General features: G+C 40.1%; 2 protein-coding genes across 5 annotated transcripts in view; both read left to right on the top strand.

Moving 5' to 3' along the window:
• RB195_023371 (uncharacterized protein) overlaps window positions 1–26696 on the top strand; it is a gene marked incomplete at both ends in the record, with an annotated part of 50680 nt that overhangs the window by 21866 nt on the left and 2118 nt on the right. For 2 of the 4 annotated variants that reach the window (XM_064210774.1, XM_064210776.1), the window contains 3 exons: window positions 1934–2068; window positions 3071–3137; window positions 4040–4116. In XM_064210774.1, coding sequence (XP_064066657.1) covers window positions 1934–2068; window positions 3071–3137; window positions 4040–4116 — 279 coding nt within the window. Of the gene's footprint in view, window positions 1–1933; window positions 2069–3070; window positions 3138–4039; window positions 4117–6744; window positions 6850–8844; window positions 8954–9639; window positions 9690–10407; window positions 10495–10662; window positions 10785–10953; window positions 11063–26696 lie in introns of those variants that run through there. The other 2 variants (XM_064210773.1, XM_064210775.1) reach the window with 2 other exon arrangements.
• On the top strand, window positions 4441–4872 carry RB195_023372 (uncharacterized protein; the record flags this gene model as incomplete). The annotated part of the gene is made up of 1 exon (XM_064210778.1): window positions 4441–4872. The coding sequence occupies one exon, from the start codon at window positions 4441–4443 to the stop codon at window positions 4870–4872; it is 432 nt and encodes a 143-aa protein (XP_064066656.1).

Raw genomic sequence — 26696 nt, 5'->3', positions numbered from 1 at the left:
TGACTTTTCGGGCTCTGACGAAGGCGACAACGCAAAAACGTTAGCCGTAATGAGGACGGTTAACATTCTTACTGGCTGACTTTTGCTTTACATAGACGACAGAATAGTTGCAATCATTATGCCAAGGTTCAAAGAAATTCGAACCTTTACGCTTCTGAAATGTGCGGGCACTGCTGGGTTAGAAGATTCAAGAGCGTGCCCAATTCTGCCTGTGTTAGGCAGACGACGCAAGAATTATCGATGTAACGACAATGCAGCAGCGGTTTGGTGTCCAGTATGGACTTTTCGATTCTGTACATGAAAACAACGGCTAGAATGGATGGAATATCAATGGACTGGAGATTGGGTTAGTCGACAGACACGACTTCTTTCTCGAAGAACCAACGTCCAATGGACGGCCCAGAAAAGATCCCGTTCTTTTTTCTCTACATACGTAATGATGTGAGCAGAGCAGTACGGAGTTGCCTCCGCCAAGCTCGTCTACAGAATGACGTAATTGTTGTGAAATCAAGTGTCAGCTGGTACATAATCGAGCGTATAACCGACTCTGCACAACTCCCAGCTGTGTGGTTTGCCCATATGGCAGAGAGGGTGATTGCATTGTTTCAGAAGTGGTGTATCGTATCACGTGCAGGTCGAGTGGTGACGATTACATAGGAGAAACGGAACATCCAGCGTGTATTCGGGTAAAGGTTCACGTAGATGGGCTCGCAAAATCCAAGCTTTCCACCCCACTCCGAGCAGACCGTAGAAAAAATGAAAACTGTGATATAGAGGTAGAAGTTAGGATGCTATCCTTCGAGCTCGAGATCATAGCACGCAGAACGCTAGAGGTATTTTGGATAACTGTCAAAAGTCCAAAATTGAACGGAAAGGATGGGTATATTGCTATCACAAACGAACCGGCCCCATATCATGAATTATGCGGGTTTTGGCCAATGGGGCGGGCTGCCAGGTCCCCTATAAAGTCCTTGGAACTCATAGTTATCGTACTTAGTGGTCTCTTACGTTATCAGATTCAACAAGTAAGGTAAGGTAGCAATCGATGTGTTCTTCGTTGAGTATGTTCATCGTATGAATACTTTCTGCAGGATTATGAGGCGCTAGAGCAGATAAATCGCCGGTGAGTTTGATTTTCTAGGCTCTGACGAAGCCGATAATGCTAGCTGCTTATAGAGAAAGAGCAATACCAATCTGCAACTCGAGCAAATCAATGAAAGAGCTACGTATTCAATATGCCAACATTAAAGGACAGTTGGACATGAACAATAGTACAGTATACAGCGTTGATACTTGTGCAGGCGACAGCGCTGCTTCCGCTCTGACTCGTGAATTTGATTAAATCGAAGCACAGCTTTTTTGAACAAAAAAGCCGCCGCCAACTTCCGTCGTTGCCAGCACAAATTATGGCACATACACTTTTCTTTTCCCTATCCTTATTTTCGACATATTAAATGATCACATTATTAAATATTCACAAAGCTTCTAAAAAGGGAAAAATTTGAAAAGTATATCTTTGGATGGCTTCAAGTCGTTTTTCATTGGGAGAAAATGTTTGAATACCAGCCAACCCTTCTGCACTACCACGAGATAGCTCTTACAATTTTATTTTAGCTCAAAGTGTTCACTGATTTTTCAAATTTTCTTGTCCATTTTTTGTTTCCAAGAATTTATTGTTATTTATTTTTATAAGATAATATGTCAGCGAATGATGGTTGCTACTCGGGTGAAAACGACGTGAAACCTGGTGCATTTGCGCATGCGATAGTTCTCGAGATGGAACCCTCCTATAGCTTGCTTCAACTGGACTGCAGAGAGTAAAAAATTCTCTTCGCTCTAGTTCGAGCGTAACAGTTCGCGCAAATGAACCAGGCTTCAAGTCGTTTTTACCCGACTGTAATTAAAAAAAAATTAAATTAAATCAAAATTCTAGGATGACTGGAAAAGATCTGTCAATACTAAATGCTGTCCAGGCGGATTCTGCTTGGTAGATCCGAGCGACGATTGGAACACAAATCCACCATCATGCATTCTTTGCAAAAAACCGGTATCCATGTGTCTGAATAAGGTATTAGTTGAGCAATTTCAAAGTGAATACCAAATAAACTAGTAGGGTGAAGGGGAGTCATCGTGTCATAAAGACTTGCTTTATGCTTATGGTGGTAATGATTGCTAGCAGACAAGCTTCTATATTTGAAAAAGAAATCGAATCCGCGGATCACAAAGTTTGCCTCAATTTCTGACCAATGTCTAATCTACAATATGGCATTCATCTATTGTTCCCAATCGGGATTGGAAATAACTACTAGAGAGAGGGTATGAATTCTTCTAGAAAATGATAAGCTGATAAATGTGATTAAACAGATGAAGGCAGTTGTATCAGATCCTTTGTTACGGACTGTGGCGTAATTCAATCATCAACGTCATTACATTATTAACATTGGGGTCAACTCTTTCTTTTTTTGGCAGCATTTGTTTTTATCCGCCGTCTCTTTTCAATACTTCTACTGATGTAAATTTTCGGTGTCTTGATGCTGATTGATTGTCAATCACCTAACCGCGGCTTGAAATATGGTTATTTTTGATGCTAGTACCTTTCTGTAACTCGCCGAATAATATTTTTTATATTTGTTTTCGGAATGCTAGTGAAAGAAGTTAGATGATAGATATAAGTGTTGGTTCTTGATTTTTCGGTTTTTATTGTAGGAGAGTGAAAGTGAGAACGAAAAATGGTGCCCGTACCGCCAGAATTTGACAATACGTTAGCAAGATTATAAAAAAAGTATTTCGAACGATAACGTATGCATTGGAGCTAAAATTGTCCACAGTCTATTTGAAATGTTCTGATTTATTGTGGAGCACAGTGTAAGTTACATACTAAGTGGTGCGGTTTCCAACCAGCAACTTCACAGATCATTGCGAGTGTATCACTGTAGCGCAGCTAGAGCTCTTCTTCAAGCTCGAGGGCGAAGTTTAAAGAGTCCCGTTAGTGGATATCTCTGTAGATTCGCCGGCACCACGGCGGAACACGGCACGGTGTTCTTTCGTTTTTGACTTGACTGTGCTTCAGGCTTTAGAATACAACGCGAGCGGTAGAATGGAGCTCGACAACAAAACAGGAAGCGGTTTCACATCACGTAAGTCACTCTTCTTTTTTATCCATTTAACGCATGCTGTCATCAACATTTATAGCGTTCATTCTTCGTATCCAAACCAGATTTAAGAAAATCACTCCCATGCTCAGCGTGTACTCCGGACATGAGGTCTAACACAAGTCTCGTCTCTGGATTTAATGTTGGCGCAAAAGATAACACTTTAACCAAGGGATGTCTTGGCATTACTGGCATCTGCTGTTTCATAGGTTTCAGTGCTGTCATAGTACTAATAATTTGTTCCTTTTACCTACCCGAGTCTTCAAGTGCTGCAGCCTTTCGGCTTGTTAGGAGTGCAGCGTAAGTTGGGCAGTTTTTCGGGCTGGTTGGTACCTGCATCGATCATTCACTGAATCATTCTTACTGCGCTACTCACAGCGCTCTTGCCAAGCCTGCGAATAATTGATTAGCTCCTGATTTTGCTGCGGAATTCCTCACTTTTCCATCTCATTTCCTTAAGAACTATATCAATTACATCTTTTTGTAGGGCTATTTTACCCATTCCTTTCACAAATTCAACTTTAGTGAGGTTCAGTGGCAATATGATTCGAGCTAGTCGTTCCGCTATTTTGTTTCCTCCTCACTTCTGACGGGTTCTTAGCAATATTGGAGGTTTTATTGCCGCATACTTTGTATTTTGATTCCACAGCTATTGCTGGTATTCATTTGTTTGCCAATTCCAACTAACGTCCTTACTCGAATGGTTTTGGCGGGCGCAAACCATGAGCTAATGTTTCGATGGCTTTATCTTCCACACTTAAGGGTTTTTATCGGTACAGTTCCTACACTGGATGGTAACGCCTCCATATCTGTGATAATTTCGGACTTCTGTTCGTTTTCGCCCAAATAACTACTCCAAGTATAAACCTTAAACTTTCTATTTCCAGCGTTTCTGAGGTCGGCCACTCTGTGTTATGGCAATTATAATGTGGCACTAGAAAAATCGCCCCACCTGCCAAAGTGATGCGGTCACGACAGAAACCTGATTTACTATGGTAAGGGCCGTGCGCCGTGCGAGATGAAAGTCTTGGTTGACTCGTGGTTTTTCATATCATTGACATTGACCGTGCAGGCATAGCAGAACTTCTAGCAACTCTGATTGTCACCTACACGTGGTGGCCCTGCTTTCACTTGATGCAATCAGACATTCGACTGTACACATTGCGAAAGTACCAGCTATAGAGCCTGCGAAGCTGCGACGCAAGATTGAATTGTATATTGGAAAAGGTCCTGTTGTGCGTCACATCGCCAAACCCACAACCTGAAAGGTCATCTGCCTGCAGGGAGCATGGAATTTTTGGCAACAACTATCCGTTTCGTCACACTGAACTATCACATGTTTTCGAGCGAACTCCAACAAGCCGCCCTCTCTAAACTTCCGGAATATATCTGTGTGCCGTTTGCTGTACTGCAGGAAGCACGCATCAGAGACCGCTCTATCATCAGTGTCGAAGATTACACCGTCTACTGCGGCGATGCTGATGGGAAGAAGCTAGGAGGCTGCGCAATAGCTGTGAGGAACGACTGCAACAATCTGGTGGAGGAATATACCTCAACGTCGTCGGTATGTGCCTTTGTGCAACTGCGGGTTTACAGAGGACATAAACTCTGGGTCGTAAGTGCACAGAAACCGCTGAAGGCAACAACAACGACACCTATGATGAAATCAGTGGGTTTATGTCTAAAGTACCTAAAGCAAGCGTCTGGTCGAATTATGTGAAAAGACGGACCTCATCATCGATTCAACGTTTAAGAGGAAGTATCGACACAAATCAATCGTCAGCTCACGTGGCAAGGTCAACCGTTCTGACGTCTGAAGAGCAGCGCAAGCGGAAGATGAGAACTCTCAAGCTTCAGCTCGACTGCGTTCTGGCGATGCACATTCCTCAGTCAGATATCCTAGAGTCCAGGGCTGCTGAGACGTCGCATTCGACTTTAACCACCGCCCAATTCTTCTTAGCTTCGAGGTACGGTTCCACAAGCAAAACCTAGTTCCTAAGAAATAAATCGATATGGCAGGTCTGGAAGACGAAGAATGCAGAACGAAATTCCGCCAACGTGTGTCTATTCATTTTGGAGTGGGGACCAGGAAGAAGCTTTGCGATGAAGATTCCTTTGTAAGGTGAATGCAGGACGCTGCAAGAGAAATGCTTTCGGGTCTAATGCCGCGGAAGATGCTTACCTTTGGAAAAACCTGCGGAAACAAAATCAACGTATAACTCTGTATGTGCCGGCAAATGCGTTAACAGCCAGGAGAAGAGTCTGACAAGGAAATTACGTTGTCAGCTGCAAAAAGACCGCAAAAACGAATGGAAGTCAAGGGCGAAGGAGTTTGACACAACAGTATGGCGACAAAATGAAAAGATGGCTGTCGCTAAGGCAACCCTACTAATTTGGACGAGACCTTTGAGACTTTGCTGAACTAGCAAGCGCCATCAGCCCCAGAATTCGAGCACGTTCAGTGATCGACATATGCGGTCAACGAGGAACCACTAACAAAGTCGCAGATTCTGGACTGTATTCAAAAAATGAAAAGTGGAAAGTGGTGGAGGCGCCGAAATGCTGAAATCTCTTCCTCCTTCTGGGATTCGTTAGATGACGAAGATCATCCATTCAATATGGATTGACGAAAGAATACCTGACTCGTAGAGACAACTTATCATAACTCTTCTCCATAAGAAGGTATACATAACGATCCCTAGTATCGGCCGAGGAATCTATTTGCCGCGTGTTATGTAGAATGTTTTGGAGCGTATTGTCCTGGATCAGCTTATCAAACATCGCGAACAAACCACCCGTGAAGAGCAGGCCGACTTCGATCCTCGGTCCTGGTCGATCTACGATTGATCAGGTGTTAATTTTCAGAAGAGTTATCGAAACGTGTCAGCGGGAGTGGAAGCCATGCAGTTACCCTTGCTAAACTTCGGAGCCGCTTTTGACTGTCATCATCCGTGTTTTGCGTTGATAGAGTACCAGGAAGTTTTGTTGGTCTACTTAATGACAGAACTCAAGGAACAAGTGTCGTAGTTCGAACACCAGCCGGATATACCTCATCGTTTGAAGTGGAAAGTGGAGTAAGGCAAGGGACTATAGCAGGACCTTCTTTGTTCACCTTGCCGTCGATGATATCGTGCGCAAAATAGTTGGGCAATGTTCTGCTGATGTGGTTCTTACACCATTAGGGTGCCCCTTGACCATATACGCTGTTTCCCGGGAGGCGGTACGAAGTCATTTTGTCAGCCTCGAAGCTGGCTGCAGCCTATGAACTACGTCTTACGCTTATCGGTGCAAACAGACGTCGGTCTCTTTAAGAACTTGGGGTGAACGGGGAACCGAACTCGTCGATGAGTTCTGTTACCTGGACTTTGTGCGGAAGAACAACGGCAGCTACGAGAAAAGTTTTCTCCAAAGATGCGATAAAACCATGCCATTGAACTCTTCAACGAAATGACGTCGACCCCATCACCAACGAAGTCAACCTGCGAGTCTACTTATCCGCGATTCGCCCCATCCTGATGCACGGATAAGAGATTTGGGCAGCACCGTCTATGGTGATGGAGAGGCTTGATTGCACGGAAAGGAAGCTACTTAGATGGCTGCTTCGCCAATTTTGGCCATGCAGCCTAGCGTATGCCACGATGAAGATCTTTACGCGGGAATGGATGTGGAAACCGGCCCGGCGGAGAACATTTGGAAAGTATCACCATTTGACACCGTCATCGAATGTGGCTACAAAAGATCGTCTTCGCTTTCCCGGTCACAGTACAAATAGACCAGCAAACTGCCTTGTTCTACGAGGGCTGAGTATTCTCCCGGCTTCAAGTTGGAAGTGGCCAGTTGGTCGGAACCGCAACTTCTGTGTTGCGGCGGTGGAAGAGGACTTGAGATCGCTTAACGTGCAAAGGCAATTCAAGAGAGACGTAAGGTTTCGTAGAATATGAAATAACGACGGCTGGATTAATCCTGTGCAAGCTCTTGCTGAAGATCGAGTAAGTTGGACAGAGCCATGCTCAAGAACGACACACCTCAGTAAGGATTCGGGCGTTCGTGTCAGACTATAATATCAGCGCCCGAGTAAGTCAAAAGTGAGTGAATAATGTTTCGGGGTCACTGCGAATGACGTGAAGATTTGATGTAAATCTGCCTGATGCAGCTGAGTGAGATGTATTGTCTTCAACAAAAAAAAAGTGCGCATACTTTTTCATTAAGAAAAGGCAAAACATTTTTGCAAGCCAAGAATTCTTATAATACATTTCGAAAAATGTGACGTGCAATATTCACTGTTATTATTTGCGCGCAAAGGTGCACTTGCAGAAAGGTTTTTCTTCTTCAGCAGCTTCGATAGGCGTACACCTACGTATCCGAATTTGCTCATTTCCATGTGCGGACTTTGATACACCGCTAACAAGGCTGGATGCCTTTGTAACATGCCTTTGTGGGACACGGGCCGGTTTTTTTTACATCACCTTATGTAAACTGACCATGAGCAGATTTTCGTGCCACCACGTGTTCGAAAGGATTACGAGCGCCGGTGCGCGGCTCCTGAAAGTTTAGTTATTGCTATTGCTACAGCCTGAAATCAGGATCGCACAGGAACATTAAAGTTCCTGAAAACTGTTGCCTACTAAAACGTGATGACAAACTTTCGGGAATAAAGTGCATAACAGAGAAGAAGTAATCGTCATTGTAAAAATCCCCCATGAGTGGTCTTTTTGTGATGTTGCTCAAAATAGCGAAGTGTAGATCGTGCACTCGTAGAAAAACTGTTGCAAGGGCGAACAAGTGAAAATTTTAACAAATTGGAAATGTTCTAATGGGAAGAAGCTTCTATGAAAAACTTCAAATGCAACGGAAACAATTCTACTGTTGACTGTAGTTTAGTGTGCAAGCTTGCAAGCCGACCAAAACCGAGAGTCCGAGATAAAATGTTTTGGTACGGCGTGCACCATACCTAGATACGGTTGTACTTGTGTTAGATATTCTGAGGTTACCAACTTCAAACGAGTTGGCTGTTTGTATTTAAAAAAAGGCGGTTGCTCGTGGGCAGTGACTTCTTTCTGCTCCATGTTACCCATACTTTCAGTACGTAAAAGATAAAAAGTGCACTCCACATTTACAAAACCTCCTAGATTTTTGTGACAATTGTTTCGTACAATTTCATTATATTTTATGTTATGTTTTGTCATATATAGATAGATATAGATTATATCTTAAAACATTTACTGTTTGATGCACCGGGAAATTTTATTTAAGAACTAGCACGAGCGGCCGCGCTCTGGAACAAAACTCATCTTTTCTGTTTTGGTCACTAAATTTATCCTTTGCAGCTTATTATTTTGCCGTTATCTAAAGTTCTTATTTCCTGTCAATAAAGTTACTGATTATGGAAGTTTGAAAACATTTTGAGGGATTCGTCGAGTTCACATCCTTGATTTGTTGCGTAACTATTGTTTTGGAGTTGATTTGTTCTGCTTTCTTGGTGGAAATGCTCCAACTACAAATTTCGTTCAGTTACAATTCAGAAGCTACTGCAATTTTTTTCACTGCAGTCCTAATACATCAGCGCAAACTTGTCCATTTTATTTTATAAAGAGCTAGATGCTTTGGACGTAGTCAATTCAACTCCGTATTTTGAGAAAAGAATGACTCTATTATTTCCTCCATCTGCTGGAATTCTTGCACAACTTTTCAGCTCAATTTGATTGTACCTCTAGAACAAATTGTATACGGTGCAAACACCATGGCAAGAAAGTTGAGAAAGTTAGTTGCCACAAGGAGTGATTATATCTGGCCAAAGCCAGGTATGCTGGCTAGTATTCGCAATTGCTGTGCTATTTACTTACGCCCCAGTTGACACTGTTTTCCCGACCATTATCCTAGTTGTAGTTGTTGTTGTAATCAGTTTTGTTAAGAACCCAATTGTATTAAACCTAGGATGGAGCTGCGTAAAAATCAGTCGATAGAATTGATATTTTCGTCGCGAATGAGGTGTGCTGAATCTGTACAGAGCAAAAATACCTCTCAATCATTAAAGTTGATCCACTCTATAAGCTGATAAATACCTTTCTTTTAAAAAATCTTATAATTTGCGTCCCATATGTTTGTGGGCTAAAGTTGATTAGTATTGATCTGTAGGAAGTAAGCAGAAAGCGTATCTATAAGCAGAAAGCGTATCTATAAAGTGAGCAGATGCGCAGACGAACAGGCAAACAAACGCCTTTTCCTAGAGTTACCATATGAAGGATAGCAAGCTGGGGCTTGTTTCTGAATTCTACACATCTTGATGTTGTCGGTCTCGAGCAAAATCTGTAGGAACAGATGGCAGTTGCTTTTTTTTTGGAAATCACAATTTTATGCAACATAAGCTAGTTAACTAAACAAGAAGTCTTTTGAAAAGAGTGTGAATCTTTCATCACAAATGGAGGTAAATAAGTGTGGGCTATTTGTAAAATTACTTGTCATACATTTCGAAAAATTTGTTTTTCAGCCGCCATGGAGTTTGAGCGCTGGTGTGACATATTCGAAAAGTTTGTAAAGGTTCTCACTTTTCCTAGTTTCGTGGTATATATATATATATATATATATATATATATATATATATATATATATATACGATATCTCTATGATACAAAAACCACCCAGATTGGAACCGAGACATATGTGGGGCTCCCATGCTCTCTCCATATGTACAAGTATTCTTTCTAATGTACGTATGTGTTACAAAATCATCTTAAATCAACATTCTTAAATCAGTCAGAATGGTACCAACATAGAATATGTGGCCACTTACCGTCACCTATGTCAAGGTCTTACATTGGATCTGCTAGCTATTAAGTTTTTTTTTTTGCATGGGAACGAAAGTTAGAATGTAGATGCAGCTGTGATAGCTGTGTGGTTTTCTTTTTCTCTCTCAACATGACGAAACAGATCTTTGTTGCTCACTTTTTGTTGATCTTTGTTATTTTTTGTAGTTACTAACACACGATTACTAGTACAGCGTCATCTTTCCTCTGAAGGGGTTAGCACTGAAACAGATTCTTACGAAGAACGCAGTAATTTGAAGATTCGCTCAAAATTGCGCTTTCAATCAACAGTGCGGTTGTTTTGTTTTGTCATTACGACGGCCTATAACTGGATGACGTATTGTGCTAATGATTACCGTAGTACAACACGTCATCCATTTATAGTCCTTCTTTGCACTACGTATCATCTCCATGTATACAGTAGCATTCGTATGCATTACGCATTGTTTTAGTGGTTGCAGCAGGCTCTTTCTTTCAAGGTTACCGTTAAACCTCCACATCCTCAACAAGACAGTAGTGTGGTTAGAGCGTTGAATACGGTATCCATTAATCGGCCACCTCTACCGAGACTTAGCATCCGTCCTTAACACAAACAACAACAGTGTAACAACCTTCAACATCTGACTCTGCTCTGATCTGGGCCCTAACATTCCCTGTATAAGACATACATCCTTACCAACTATACTCAGAGTGCAGTAGCTTTTGAGGTTCTTTCGCCATACAATACAGTTCTGGTCAACATCAATCAAGAATTCCTCTCTACAGCAGAATGTATCGGTCGAGAAGATATTTGTTGTCAATACGCTGATGTTGTGTTAGCTGCCTACAGGTCCGTTTTTCTTCTAATGTGATCCTTTTTTACGTGGGATCGCAACTAGTCGCTACATAGTTAGTATTTGGAGTGATTTGATAGCGCTCTTGTCCTTTCAAAACTAGTTGAACCTTGAGAATTCAATGGTACTGTTTTAAAATGTTCACTGTTCATAGACCGTTTGCAGAAGGTATCTTCCTGCTGGACATCCAGAACTCAGTCAACGGTTACGTTCCGCATTTCTAAGCAAGGTACAGCACCATCCCCTTCAGCAATGTCGTATGCTGCTTCTGGAGGTCTCGTTTAGATCGTTTTTCTTAGAAAACTACTGGAAAAACTGTCGCAAAGTCAATAAACTCATCACAAACTGCATATTTTTAATGAGTTTATTGACTTAAGAGACGCCTCATAATGACAACTGATCGATTTTTATTGTGGACCGCTTTATTAACGTTTACGATCTGCACATGTTAAACGCTTTGTAGCTAGGTTTGCCTGTAGCATCGTCATGGGTATAACTATGAAGGCAACATGAAAAATTCACTCTACCTGCCGTGGTAGTGATGGAACCTAGACGCTTCGGTGTCTTCCTTTTTTATTTTCCAGATCGCCCGATTAGGGGTCACCGAAATATCAAGTTGGTGTTTCTATCCTTCCGGACCAAGTTGGGGTCAGTTTATTTCAGCCGTAATTACGCGGAGGTGTGCAGTGCTGAAGGGAGGACAGGAGCGGTCAGCCGGTTTCACGGGTACCTCTTGTTCGGCCCCCGGTGCGCCGGTGCCAGAGAGCTATAGAGTGGGGAGAGGCGGGTTCCACTGCGTCGGATTGGTGCGCGGGAGCTCCAAGGCGGTAGAATGGGTTTTTATGGTTCCTTCACATGTCTAGTTCCCACCATGTCTCCATGATGTTGCTAACATTCTTTCTTCAAAAAGAGGAAGGAGCGAATGGCTGCTTAAATACAACAAATAGTAGCTAACAATTTACGCGATCTGAACTAGAACGTTATTTTTGTCACTACGATAGTGATATTCACGTCATCCCATGTTAGCACATCATTCTTCGCTAATAGTTAAGGAAACTCGTACTTCAAATAATGTTTCCAAATTATGAAGGTTTGAGAGAAGCATAGAGGTAAAATTAAGCTGGATTGCTCTTCAAATGTAGAACTGAGCGTTTAGGGAAAAACCATAAAATCTTTCATCTATGCTTAAATTTTCGCGCTTAAAAATTGGAGGAAGCGTTGATAGAAAAAGCGATTCTCATTTTCCAAAAAAATATCGTTACTGCTATTTCTTATTGATCGGTGAAGGCGAGCGAAGCGAACACCAAAAAAAAATCCTGAAGTCCAGTGTATATATATGTAGTGCATATATATATATATATATATATATATATATATATATATATATATATATATATATATATATATATACATATATATATATATACATATTATATATATGTATATATATATATATATACATATTATATATATACATATATACATATATATATATATATACATATATACATATATATATATATATATATATATATATATGTATATATGTATATAAAATACCATAATGTGTACTATCCATACTGCACGATTTTTCCTGGTACACTCAGAGATCAAGATCATGCATAATTCAAATTTAAGAAAGCTATGTGCGACTTACTGCAAACTTCTGTAGTTGGGATTTCGCGTAGGACTGACGGAAAAACTACTATTACTGAATCTACATGGATCTTTTCGCTAATTTCGAAGTGTTTCTCTGAATATCAATGATCTTGACTTCAGCTTGTCCATGGTGCTTGTGTGCACGTTTACATATATATATTTATATTATATATATATATTTATATTATATTTATATATATATATATGTATATATGTATATATATAATATGTATATATATATATATGTATATATATAATATGTATATATATATATATATGTATATATATAATATGTATATATATATATATATATATATATATATATATATATATATATATATATATTCACTACATATATATACACTGGACTTCAGGATTTTTTTTTTGGTGTTCGCTTCGCTCGCCTTCACCGATCAATAAGAAATAGCAGTAACGATATTTTTTTGGAAAATGAGAATCGCTTTTTCTATCAACGCTTCCTCCAATTTTTAAGCGCGAAAATTTAAGCATAGATGAAAGATTTTATGGTTTTTCCCTAAACGCTCAGTTCTACATTTGAAGAGCAATCCAGCTTAATTTTACCTCTATGCTTCTCTCAAACCTTCATAATTTGGAAACATTATTTGAAGTACGAGTTTCCTTAACTATTAGCGAAGAATGATGTGCTAACATGGGATGACGTGAATATCACTATCGTAGTGACAAAAATAACGTTCTAGTTCAGATCGCGTAAATTGTTAGCTACTATTTGTTGTATTTAAGCAGCCATTCGCTCCTTCCTCTTTTTGAAGAAAGAATGTTAGCAACATCATGGAGACATGGTGGGAACTAGACATGTGAAGGAACCATAAAAACCCATTCTACCGCCTTGGAGCTCCCGCGCACCAATCCGACGCAGTGGAACCCGCCTCTCCCCACTCTATAGCTCTCTGGCACCGGCGCACCGGGGGCCGAACAAGAGGTACCCGTGAAACCGGCTGACCGCTCCTGTCCTCCCTTCAGCACTGCACACCTCCGCGTAATTACGGCTGAAATAAACTGACCCCAACTTGGTCCGGAAGGATAGAAACACCAACTTGATATTTCGGTGACCCCTAATCGGGCGATCTGGAAAATAAAAAAGGAAGACACCGAAGCGTCTAGGTTCCATCACTACCACGGCAGGTAGAGTGAATTTTTCATGTTGCCTTCATAGTTATACCCATGACGATGCTACAGGCAAACCTAGCTACAAAGCGTTTAACATGTGCAGATCGTAAACGTTAATAAAGCGGTCCACAATAAAAATCGATCAGTTGTCATTATGAGGCGTCTCTTAAGTCAATAAACTCATTAAAAATATGCAGTTTGTGATGAGTTTATTGACTTTGCGACAGTTTTTCCAGTAGTTTTCTAAGAAAAACGATCTAAACGAGACCTCCAGAAGCAGCATACGACATTGCTGAAGGGGATGGTGCTGTACCTTGCTTAGAAATGCGGAACGTAACCGTTGACTGAGTTCTGGATGTCCAGCAGGAAGATACCTTCTGCAAACGGTCTATGAACAGTGAACATTTTAAAACAGTACCATTGAATTCTCAAGGTTCAACTAGTTTTGAAAGGACAAGAGCGCTATCAAATCACTCCAAATACTAACTATGTAGCGACTAGTTGCGATCCCACGTAAAAAAAGGATCACATTAGAAGAAAAACGGACCTGTAGGCAGCTAACACAACATCAGCGTATTGACAACAAATATCTTCTCGACCGATACATTCTGCTGTAGAGAGGAATTCTTGATTGATGTTGACCAGAACTGTATTGTATGGCGAAAGAACCTCAAAAAGCTACTGCACTCTGAGTATAGTTGGTAAGGATGTATGTCTTATACAGGGAATGTTAGGGCCCAGATCAGAGCAGAGTCAGATGTTGAAGGTTGTTACACTGTTGTTGTTTGTGTTAAGGACGGATGCTAAGTCTCGGTAGAGGTGGCCGATTAATGGATACCGTATTCAACGCTCTAACCACACTACTGTCTTGTTGAGGATGTGGAGGTTTAACGGTAACCTTGAAAGAAAGAGCCTGCTGCAACCACTAAAACAATGCGTAATGCATACGAATGCTACTGTATACATGGAGATGATACGTAGTGCAAAGAAGGACTATAAATGGATGACGTGTTGTACTACGGTAATCATTAGCACAATACGTCATCCAGTTATAGGCCGTCGTAATGACAAAACAAAACAACCGCACTGTTGATTGAAAGCGCAATTTTGAGCGAATCTTCAAATTACTGCGTTCTTCGTAAGAATCTGTTTCAGTGCTAACCCCTTCAGAGGAAAGATGACGCTGTACTAGTAATCGTGTGTTAGTAACTACAAAAAATAACAAAGATCAACAAAAAGTGAGCAACAAAGATCTGTTTCGTCATGTTGAGAGAGAAAAAGAAAACCACACAGCTATCACAGCTGCATCTACATTCTAACTTTCGTTCCCATGCAAAAAAAAAACTTAATAGCTAGCAGATCCAATGTAAGACCTTGACATAGGTGACGGTAAGTGGCCACATATTCTATGTTGGTACCATTCTGACTGATTTAAGAATGTTGATTTAAGATGATTTTGTAACACATACGTACATTAGAAAGAATACTTGTACATATGGAGAGAGCATGGGAGCCCCACATATGTCTCGGTTCCAATCTGGGTGGTTTTTGTATCATAGAGATATCGTATATATATATATATATATATATATATATATATATATATATATATATATACCACGAAACTAGGAAAAGTGAGAACCTTTACAAACTTTTCGAATATGTCACACCAGCGCTCAAACTCCATGGCGGCTGAAAAACAAATTTTTCGAAATGTATGACAAGTAATTTTACAAATAGCCCACACTTATTTACCTCCATTTGTGATGAAAGATTCACACTCTTTTCAAAAGACTTCTTGTTTAGTTAACTAGCTTATGTTGCATAAAATTGTGATTTCCAAAAAAAAAGCAACTGCCATCTGTTCCTACAGATTTTGCTCGAGACCGACAACATCAAGATGTGTAGAATTCAGAAACAAGCCCCAGCTTGCTATCCTTCATATGGTAACTCTAGGAAAAGGCGTTTGTTTGCCTGTTCGTCTGCGCATCTGCTCACTTTATAGATACGCTTTCTGCTTATAGATACGCTTTCTGCTTACTTCCTACAGATCAATACTAATCAACTTTAGCCCACAAACATATGGGACGCAAATTATAAGATTTTTTAAAAGAAAGGTATTTATCAGCTTATAGAGTGGATCAACTTTAATGATTGAGAGGTATTTTTGCTCTGTACAGATTCAGCACACCTCATTCGCGACGAAAATATCAATTCTATCGACTGATTTTTACGCAGCTCCATCCTAGGTTTAATACAATTGGGTTCTTAACAAAACTGATTACAACAACAACTACAACTAGGATAATGGTCGGGAAAACAGTGTCAACTGGGGCGTAAGTAAATAGCACAGCAATTGCGAATACTAGCCAGCATACCTGGCTTTGGCCAGATATAATCACTCCTTGTGGCAACTAACTTTCTCAACTTTCTTGCCATGGTGTTTGCACCGTATACAATTTGTTCTAGAGGTACAATCAAATTGAGCTGAAAAGTTGTGCAAGAATTCCAGCAGATGGAGGAAATAATAGAGTCATTCTTTTCTCAAAATACGGAGTTGAATTGACTACGTCCAAAGCATCTAGCTCTTTATAAAATAAAATGGACAAGTTTGCGCTGATGTATTAGGACTGCAGTGAAAAAAATTGCAGTAGCTTCTGAATTGTAACTGAACGAAATTTGTAGTTGGAGCATTTCCACCAAGAAAGCAGAACAAATCAACTCCAAAACAATAGTTACGCAACAAATCAAGGATGTGAACTCGACGAATCCCTCAAAATGTTTTCAAACTTCCATAATCAGTAACTTTATTGACAGGAAATAAGAACTTTAGATAACGGCAAAATAATAAGCTGCAAAGGATAAATTTAGTGACCAAAACAGAAAAGATGAGTTTTGTTCCAGAGCGCGGCCGCTCGTGCTAGTTCTTAAATAAAATTTCCCGGTGCATCAAACAGTAAATGTTTTAAGATATAATCTATATCTATCTATATATGACAAAACATAACATAAAATATAATGAAATTGTACGAAACAATTGTCACAAAAATCTAGGAGGTTTTGTAAATGTGGAGTGCACTTTTTATCTTTTACGTACTGAAAGTATGGGTAACATGGAGCAGAAAGAAGTCACTGCCCACGAGCAACCGCCTTTTTTTAAATACAAACAGCCAACTCGTTTGAAGTTGGTAACCTCAGAATATCTAACACAAGTACAACCGTATCTAGGTATGGTGCACGCCGTACCAAAACATTTTATCTCGGACTCTCGGTTTTGGTCGGCTTGCAAGCTTGCACACTAAACTACAGTCAACAGTAGAATTGTTTCCGTTGCATTTGAAGTTTTTCATAGAAGCTTCTTCCCATTAGAACATTTCCAATTTGTTAAAATTTTCACTTGTTCGCCCTTGCAACAGTTTTTCTACGAGTGCACGATCTACACTTCGCTATTTTGAGCAACATCACAAAAAGACCACTCATGGGGGATTTTTACAATGACGATTACTTCTTCTCTGTTATGCACTTTATTCCCGAAAGTTTGTCATCACGTTTTAGTAGGCAACAGTTTTCAGGAACTTTAATGTTCCTGTGCGATCCTGATTTCAGGCTGTAGCAATAGCAATAACTAAACTTTCAGGAGCCGCGCACCGGCGCTCGTAATCCTTTCGAACACGTGGTGGCACGAAAATCTGCTCATGGTCAGTTTACATAAGGTGATGTAAAAAAAACCGGCCCGTGTCCCACAAAGGCATGTTACAAAGGCATCCAGCCTTGTTAGCGGTGTATCAAAGTCCGCACATGGAAATGAGCAAATTCGGATACGTAGGTGTACGCCTATCGAAGCTGCTGAAGAAGAAAAACCTTTCTGCAAGTGCACCTTTGCGCGCAAATAATAACAGTGAATATTGCACGTCACATTTTTCGAAATGTATTATAAGAATTCTTGGCTTGCAAAAATGTTTTGCCTTTTCTTAATGAAAAAGTATGCGCACTTTTTTTTTGTTGAAGACAATACATCTCACTCAGCTGCATCAGGCAGATTTACATCAAATCTTCACGTCATTCGCAGTGACCCCGAAACATTATTCACTCACTTTTGACTTACTCGGGCGCTGATATTATAGTCTGACACGAACGCCCGAATCCTTACTGAGGTGTGTCGTTCTTGAGCATGGCTCTGTCCAACTTACTCGATCTTCAGCAAGAGCTTGCACAGGATTAATCCAGCCGTCGTTATTTCATATTCTACGAAACCTTACGTCTCTCTTGAATTGCCTTTGCACGTTAAGCGATCTCAAGTCCTCTTCCACCGCCGCAACACAGAAGTTGCGGTTCCGACCAACTGGCCACTTCCAACTTGAAGCCGGGAGAATACTCAGCCCTCGTAGAACAAGGCAGTTTGCTGGTCTATTTGTACTGTGACCGGGAAAGCGAAGACGATCTTTTGTAGCCACATTCGATGACGGTGTCAAATGGTGATACTTTCCAAATGTTCTCCGCCGGGCCGGTTTCCACATCCATTCCCGCGTAAAGATCTTCATCGTGGCATACGCTAGGCTGCATGGCCAAAATTGGCGAAGCAGCCATCTAAGTAGCTTCCTTTCCGTGCAATCAAGCCTCTCCATCACCATAGACGGTGCTGCCCAAATCTCTTATCCGTGCATCAGGATGGGGCGAATCGCGGATAAGTAGACTCGCAGGTTGACTTCGTTGGTGATGGGGTCGACGTCATTTCGTTGAAGAGTTCAATGGCATGGTTTTATCGCATCTTTGGAGAATACTTTTCTCGTAGCTGCCGTTGTTCTTCCGCACAAAGTCCAGGTAACAGAACTCATCGACGAGTTCGGTTCCCCGTTCACCCCAAGTTCTTAAAGAGACCGACGTCTGTTTGCACCGATAAGCGTAAGACGTAGTTCATAGGCTGCAGCCAGCTTCGAGGCTGACAAAATGACTTCGTACCGCCTCCCGGGAAACAGCGTATATGGTCAAGGGGCACCCTAATGGTGTAAGAACCACATCAGCAGAACATTGCCCAACTATTTTGCGCACGATATCATCGACGGCAAGGTGAACAAAGAAGGTCCTGCTATAGTCCCTTGCCTTACTCCACTTTCCACTTCAAACGATGAGGTATATCCGGCTGGTGTTCGAACTACGACACTTGTTCCTTGAGTTCTGTCATTAAGTAGACCAACAAAACTTCCTGGTACTCTATCAACGCAAAACACGGATGATGACAGTCAAAAGCGGCTCCGAAGTTTAGCAAGGGTAACTGCATGGCTTCCACTCCCGCTGACACGTTTCGATAACTCTTCTGAAAATTAACACCTGATCAATCGTAGATCGACCAGGACCGAGGATCGAAGTCGGCCTGCTCTTCACGGGTGGTTTGTTCGCGATGTTTGATAAGCTGATCCAGGACAATACGCTCCAAAACATTCTACATAACACGCGGCAAATAGATTCCTCGGCCGTTACTAGGGATCGTTATGTATACCTTCTTATGGAGAAGAGTTATGATAAGTTGTCTCTACGAGTCAGGTATTCTTTCGTCAATCCATATTGAATGGATGATCTTCGTCATCTAACGAATCCCAGAAGGAGGAAGAGATTTCAGCATTTCGGCGCCTCCACCACTTTCCACTTTTCATTTTTTGAATACAGTCCAGAATCTGCGACTTTGTTAGTGGTTCCTCGTTGACCGCATATGTCGATCACTGAACGTGCTCGAATTCTGGGGCTGATGGCGCTTGCTAGTTCAGCAAAGTCTCAAAGGTCTCGTCCAAATTAGTAGGGTTGCCTTAGCGACAGCCATCTTTTCATTTTGTCGCCATACTGTTGTGTCAAACTCCTTCGCCCTTGACTTCCATTCGTTTTTGCGGTCTTTTTGCAGCTGACAACGTAATTTCCTTGTCAGACTCTTCTCCTGGCTGTTAACGCATTTGCCGGCACATACAGAGTTATACGTTGATTTTGTTTCCGCAGGTTTTTCCAAAGGTAAGCATCTTCCGCGGCATTAGACCCGAAAGCATTTCTCTTGCAGCGTCCTGCATTCACCTTACAAAGGAATCTTCATCGCAAAGCTTCTTCCTGGTCCCCACTCCAAAATGAATAGACACACGTTGGCGGAATTTCGTTCTGCATTCTTCGTCTTCCAGACCTGCCATATCGATTTATTTCTTAGGAACTAGGTTTTGCTTGTGGAACCGTACCTCGAAGCTAAGAAGAATTGGGCGGTGGTTAAAGTCGAATGCGACGTCTCAGCAGCCCTGGACTCTAGGATATCTGACTGAGGAATGTGCATCGCCAGAACGCAGTCGAGCTGAAGCTTGAGAGTTCTCATCTTCCGCTTGCGCTGCTCTTCAGACGTCAGAACGGTTGACCTTGCCACGTGAGCTGACGATTGATTTGTGTCGATACTTCCTCTTAAACGTTGAATCGATGATGAGGTCCGTCTTTTCACATAATTCGACCAGACGCTTGCTTTAGGTACTTTAGACATAAACCCACTGATTTCATCATAGGTGTCGTTGTTGTTGCCTTCAGCGGTTTCTGTGCACTTACGACCCAGAGTTTATGTCCTCTGTAAACCCGCAGTTGCACAAAGGCACATACCGACGACGTTGAGGTTCAAGCAATACTACCTTGTTTCTGAACATTTGCGGGTAATTTTAATACTTAGCATTGTTGGCCAAGAGTGCTCAATTTGTGTAAATTTTGTTCTGTTCAGAACAAATGGAGAAAAAGTTTAAGCTTGTTCACGAAGTATTTTGAACTCAATTTTTAGGCGTATTCTAGAGGACCAAGTCTACGCTTAAAAGACGGGATCTACGTTTAAGCTTGTCCAAATGGAGAAAAAGTTTAAGCTTCTAGTTTCGAGTCTTCCTTTTTGAATTCTGAAGGGAGGAGAACTCTAGCAATTCGAAAATTGTTTGATGAAAAGATGGCGCATACATATTTTCGCCATTTGTGGGCTCGCTCTGATAAGTTTTTTTACTTTTACTTTATTTTGGTAATTAGTTTTTACACAACAAATAAAACCAAAATTACTACTTCGAGTACTTTGTAATTACTTTGTTGTAGGATAGCACACTGCCCTGCTGAGCTCTAATAAGTGCACATATTGTAAATAACTGCACCTGTGCATTAACAATAGCATGGTGCACATTTAAATATTTTCCAAAAATTTTCCACTTCTAAGACGGCTCAACGATATGCATGAAAGTCGAGAAATCGCAGTTCTTGGCGTTGTAAGAAGTTCCAGAACTATTGGTGGGCATCAGGATCCTTCCAACGTGCCGTTGATGCAGTGTATGATCAACGTAGGTAGGTAGAGTGAGCTCCTTAAGCAGCAACTTAGGTGAATCTTTTTGGGACATACTCCATCGCTAACAGCTCAAAGAAGACAAGAGGCATGCTAATAATATCTACGGGAGCCTCTTTGCATAGTGCCCGAGAAACAAGACGTGGTTGCGTCAGTGCATTTCCAGGAGTTTTTCTTAACCTTCTATGACAGATTATTTGGCCCGTTGAGCACGAAAAGAGCTCCTCTTCTGTTCACAGTGGAGGAACTATGAGAGCCAGTGTGCAGAAACTAAAATAATAAAAGAAAACAAGTAATGAAATACAGTACAATATGCAATGTCCTACTATGTAATGTATGATAGCATAGTCGTGCGAAAACTATATGATGCACAAAACTTGAAACTGGCTATAGAAAACCGTCGCTTCTTTGGCAATACACTGAGAATACCAGCAAATCGCCTTTTTCAAACAGCTCTAAAAAAGCCTGTCGGATTCAAGCTGGAAAGGGCAAAATTTCTTGACTTAGATGGTGAAAAAGGATTTGAAGACACTTCGGCGTTGATTGGTATTTCAGGCGAGATGTAACGTTTCGCAGGATGTGGAATAGCGACGAGTGGATTGATTCTGTGCAGGTGGAAGATGGAGTATGTATGTATGTATGTATGTATGTATGTATGTATGTATGTATGTATGTATGTATGTATGTACGTATGTATGTATGTATGTATGTATGTATGTATGTATGTATGTATGTATGTATGCATGTATGTATGTATGTATGTATGTATGTATGTATGTATGTATGTATGTATGTATGTATGTATGTATGTATGTATGTATGTATGTATGTATGTATGTATGTATGTATGTATGTATGTATGTATGTATGTATGTATGTATGTATGTATGTATGTATGTATGTATGTATGTATGTATGTATGTATGTATGTATGTATGTATGTATGTATGTATGTATGTATGTATGTATGTATGTATGTATGTATGTATGTATGTATGTATGTATGTATGTATGTATGTATGTATGTATGTATGTATGTATGTATGTATGTATGTATGTATGTATGTATGTATGTATGTATGTATGTATGTATGTATGTATGTATGTATGTATGTATGTATGTATGTATGTATGTATGTATGTATGTATGTATGTATGTATGTATGTATGTATGTATGTATGTATGTATGTATGTATGTATGTATGTATGTATGTATGTATGTATGTATGTATGTATGTATGTATGTATGTATGTATGTATGTATGTATGTATGTATGTATGTATGTATGTATGTACGTACGTACGTACGTACGTATGTATGACTCCCACCCGTGCGCTTTCGTTCCTTATAATTTTGCAATTTTGAGTTCCCGAAGTGTGGAATGGGGAAAGCGGACAGGTGGTTTTTGAGGGAACGGTTTCCCATCAGCACGCTTGACTTCAGAGGTGTCATTGAAGAAAATTAGCAAAAACATTGGAATATTGGTCATGTTCTCTTCCTAGTACCAGTTTTACCCTTTTTTTTTTTAAACTTCACCTTATTTGGGGGAGGCGATCAAGAAGTGCTCACTTGATGCGTCGCTGCGTATGCAAAATGTTAATAGGCTCCGATAACTGCGCTGCGCGGTTCCTGACAGAGTCGTTTTCGCCACACCAGCCTCATGGCTACACCTCCGCTTCATAAGGTGTATGTGAATATTACAGAGTATTGTTTGCTCATAAGGGAACCTTTTGAAACCCAGTTTGAGAAGTGTAAAGCCAGTTTTGAAAAGTTTGAAATTTTCTCAGTCTCGTAGACGGACAATTGAAAGCGAGGAAATGAACACTTCCATCCTTCCATTTTTAGGCGACCTTTCGCTTTTTTGTCTTTATTATCTACAAAATTATCACCGTAAAAGCTGCGGAAGTAACTTAATGGGAGGGAAAGATGGTGCGTATGGAACGTCAGCCTTATGAAGCGGAGGTGTAGCCATGAGGCTGGTGTGGCGAAAACGACTCTGTCAGGAACCGCGCAGCGCAGTTATCGGAGCCTATTAACATTTTGCATACGCAGCGACGCATCAAGTGAGCACTTCTTGATCGCCTCCCCCAAATAAGGTGAAGTTTAAAAAAAAAAAAGGGTAAAACTGGTACTAGGAAGAGAACATGACCAATATTCCAATGTTTTTGCTAATTTTCTTCAATGACACCTCTGAAGTCAAGCGTGCTGATGGGAAACCGTTCCCTCAAAAACCACCTGTCCGCTTTCCCCATTCCACACTTCGGGAACTCAAAATTGCAAAATTATAAGGAACGAAAGCGCACGGGTGGGAGTCATACATACGTACATACATACATACATACATACATACATACATACATACATACATACATACATACATACATACATACATACATACATACATACATACATACATACATACATACATACATACATACATACATACATACATACATACATACATACATACATACATACATACATACATACATACATACATACATACATACACATACATACATACATACATACATACATACATACATACATACATACATACATACATACATACATACATACATACATACATACATACATACATACATACATACATACATACATACATACATACATACATACATACATACATACATACATACATACATACATACATACATACATACATACATACATACATACATACATACATACATACATACATACATACATACATACATACATACATACATACATACATACATACATACATACATACATACATACATACATACATACATACATACATACATACATACATACATACATACATACATACATACATACATACATACATACATACATACATACATACATACATACATACATACATACATACATACATACATACATACATACATACGTACATACATACATACATACATACATACATACATACATACATACATACATACATACATACATACATACATACTCCATCTTCCACCTGCACAGAATCAATCCACTCGTCGCTATTCCACATCCTGCGAAACGTTACATCTCGCCTGAAATACCAATCAACGCCGAAGTGTCTTCAAATCCTTTTTCACCATCTAAGTCAAGAAATTTTGCCCTTTCCAGCTTGAATCCGACAGGCTTTTTAGAGCTGTTTGAAAAAGGCGATTTGCTGGTATTCTCAGTGTATTGCCAAAGAAGCGACGGTTTTCTATAGCCAGTTTCAAGTTTTGTGCATCATATAGTTTTCGCACGACTATGCTATCATACATTACATAGTAGGACATTGCATATTGTACTGTATTTCATTACTTGTTTTCTTTTATTATTTTAGTTTCTGCACACTGGCTCTCATAGTTCCTCCACTGTGAACAGAAGAGGAGCTCTTTTCGTGCTCAACGGGCCAAATAATCTGTCATAGAAGGTTAAGAAAAACTCCTGGAAATGCACTGACGCAACCACGTCTTGTTTCTCGGGCACTATGCAAAGAGGCTCCCGTAGATATTATTAGCATGCCTCTTGTCTTCTTTGAGCTGTTAGCGATGGAGTATGTCCCAAAAAGATTCACCTAAGTTGCTGCTTAAGGAGCTCACTCTACCTACCTACGTTGATCATACACTGCATCAACGGCACGTTGGAAGGATCCTGATGCCCACCAATAGTTCTGGAACTTCTTACAACGCCAAGAACTGCGATTTCTCGACTTTCATGCATATCGTTGAGCCGTCTTAGAAGTGGAAAATTTTTGGAAAATATTTAAATGTGCACCATGCTATTGTTAATGCACAGGTGCAGTTATTTACAATATGTGCACTTATTAGAGCTCAGCAGGGCAGTGTGCTATCCTACAACAAAGTAATTACAAAGTACTCGAAGTAGTAATTTTGGTTTTATTTGTTGTGTAAAAACTAATTACCAAAATAAAGTAAAAGTAAAAAAACTTATCAGAGCGAGCCCACAAATGGCGAAAATATGTATGCGTCATCTTTTCATCAAACAATTTTCGAATTGCTAGAGTTCTCCTCCCTTCAGAATTCAAAAAGGAAGACTCGAAACTAGAAGCTTAAACTTTTTCTCCATTTGGACAAGCTTAAACGTAGATCCCGTCTTTTAAGCGTAGACTTGGTCCTCTAGAATACGCCTAAAAATTGAGTTCAAAATACTTCGTGAACAAGCTTAAACTTTTTCTCCATTTGTTCTGAACAGAACAAAATTTACACAAATTGAGCACTCTTGGCCAACAATGCTAAGTATTAAAATTACCCGCAAATGTTCAGAAACAAGGTAGTATTGCTTGAATGATATGTACACAACCCGCAGCTGTTTCTTCTTTTTCGCAAGGAATTTTGGATCCAAGCAAAGAAACATAAGAGCGTTGCATATAACAATATGAAGACACGTTCTATACAATCTATACAGTTTTCATCTTTCAATTTGGCAAAACTTTGGCTCCAACAGGGATATGATACTAGAATTGATTTTTATCACCTTGTAAAGCTTTGTGCGGATGGTTGCATTGTGCAGGGGCAGTGTGTTGTAAGTAGTGTAGGTAACCACATAAATGACGTCTTTTGTGCACTTTGCAGTCATTCTCTTCATAGTGCTCATTCCTCTCACAGTTTAACGTCTGAAATCAATTAAATTTTCCTGCTCGTTCTGCTCTGCTTCATTCACCAATTGCGTCTTCACACGTTTCGTTCTCCTGGCTAATATTGATTCTTTCTTACGACCAAAGTCCTGTCAGGCAAATCCAGAAATTGGATTAAAGTGTTAATTTTGCAGTTCTCAACTGTTTAATGGAAACTACTTATTAATCTGTGGGAATACAAGAGATGTGTTAAAAAAAATCTTCCATTGATCACTATTTTATACTATAATTCTTAACTCTTTTTGCCTTCCAAGCACTTATATTTGAACAATTAGCTAGGTAGAATTGGCATGCAACTCCTGACGTGACTAATGTCTTGCGGACAAGTACTGTACCTAAAGGCGTGAATTGAAGATCCAGAAGTGTCTGTACGCCACTCACACATCTAACCTGTTGATTCTATGCAGAGAACAGATAGAAATGAATCGATAAAACGCTATGAAAAGTAGAAAAGAGTTTGAAGAATTACATAAAGTTGTATTGGATGAAAGGTACAAGCAAGTATTAGAATATTCGACATGCGGTCAATATAAACATATCTTCGTAAAAATTTGGCTAAGCATTGAAACAAATAATTTATATTGATTTAGAAAAAGAACTAAGTAGTTTTTTCAGTTGCCTAAAGGACAGTTGGCGACAAAATTTACTTGTCGTTAGCGTCTTTATGTTGCTACTTGTTTCAATATGAAGCATTTGCAGCATTACTGCAGCATTTGATATGAATGTGATGGCCTTTCTTTTCTTTTTTTTTCTTTTTCTTTTTGAGTTGTAAAGAAGGATATATTTCGACTTTTTATTTCACGACCAGTCTGAATGTCCGGCTAAAGCCGGACTTCAGACTTTCGGTGATTTTATCTTCGCTCCCCTTCACTGATCAATGAAAGTTAACAGTAGTGGTGTTTTCTGTAAAATTAGATTTGTGTTTTTTTAACAACGCTTTCCTTCTCTTCTTTATAATATAAATTAAGGCGAAAGATTACGGAGTTTTCCTTCTAAACGCGTCAATTCTACATTTGGAGAATATTCGACTATCAGCTACAAACACTCCTTCGATGCCAGAATAATATAGATAAAATTTGAAAGCATTACTCGAAGTATGGGTATTCCTCCTAAT

This window comes from Necator americanus, chromosome X (assembly GCF_031761385.1).
Source record: "Necator americanus strain Aroian chromosome X, whole genome shotgun sequence".
Lineage (NCBI taxonomy): Eukaryota > Metazoa > Nematoda > Chromadorea > Rhabditida > Ancylostomatidae > Necator > Necator americanus.
The sequence above is the reverse complement of the archived record's forward strand: the minus strand, read 5'-3'. Positions and strand labels throughout refer to the sequence as shown.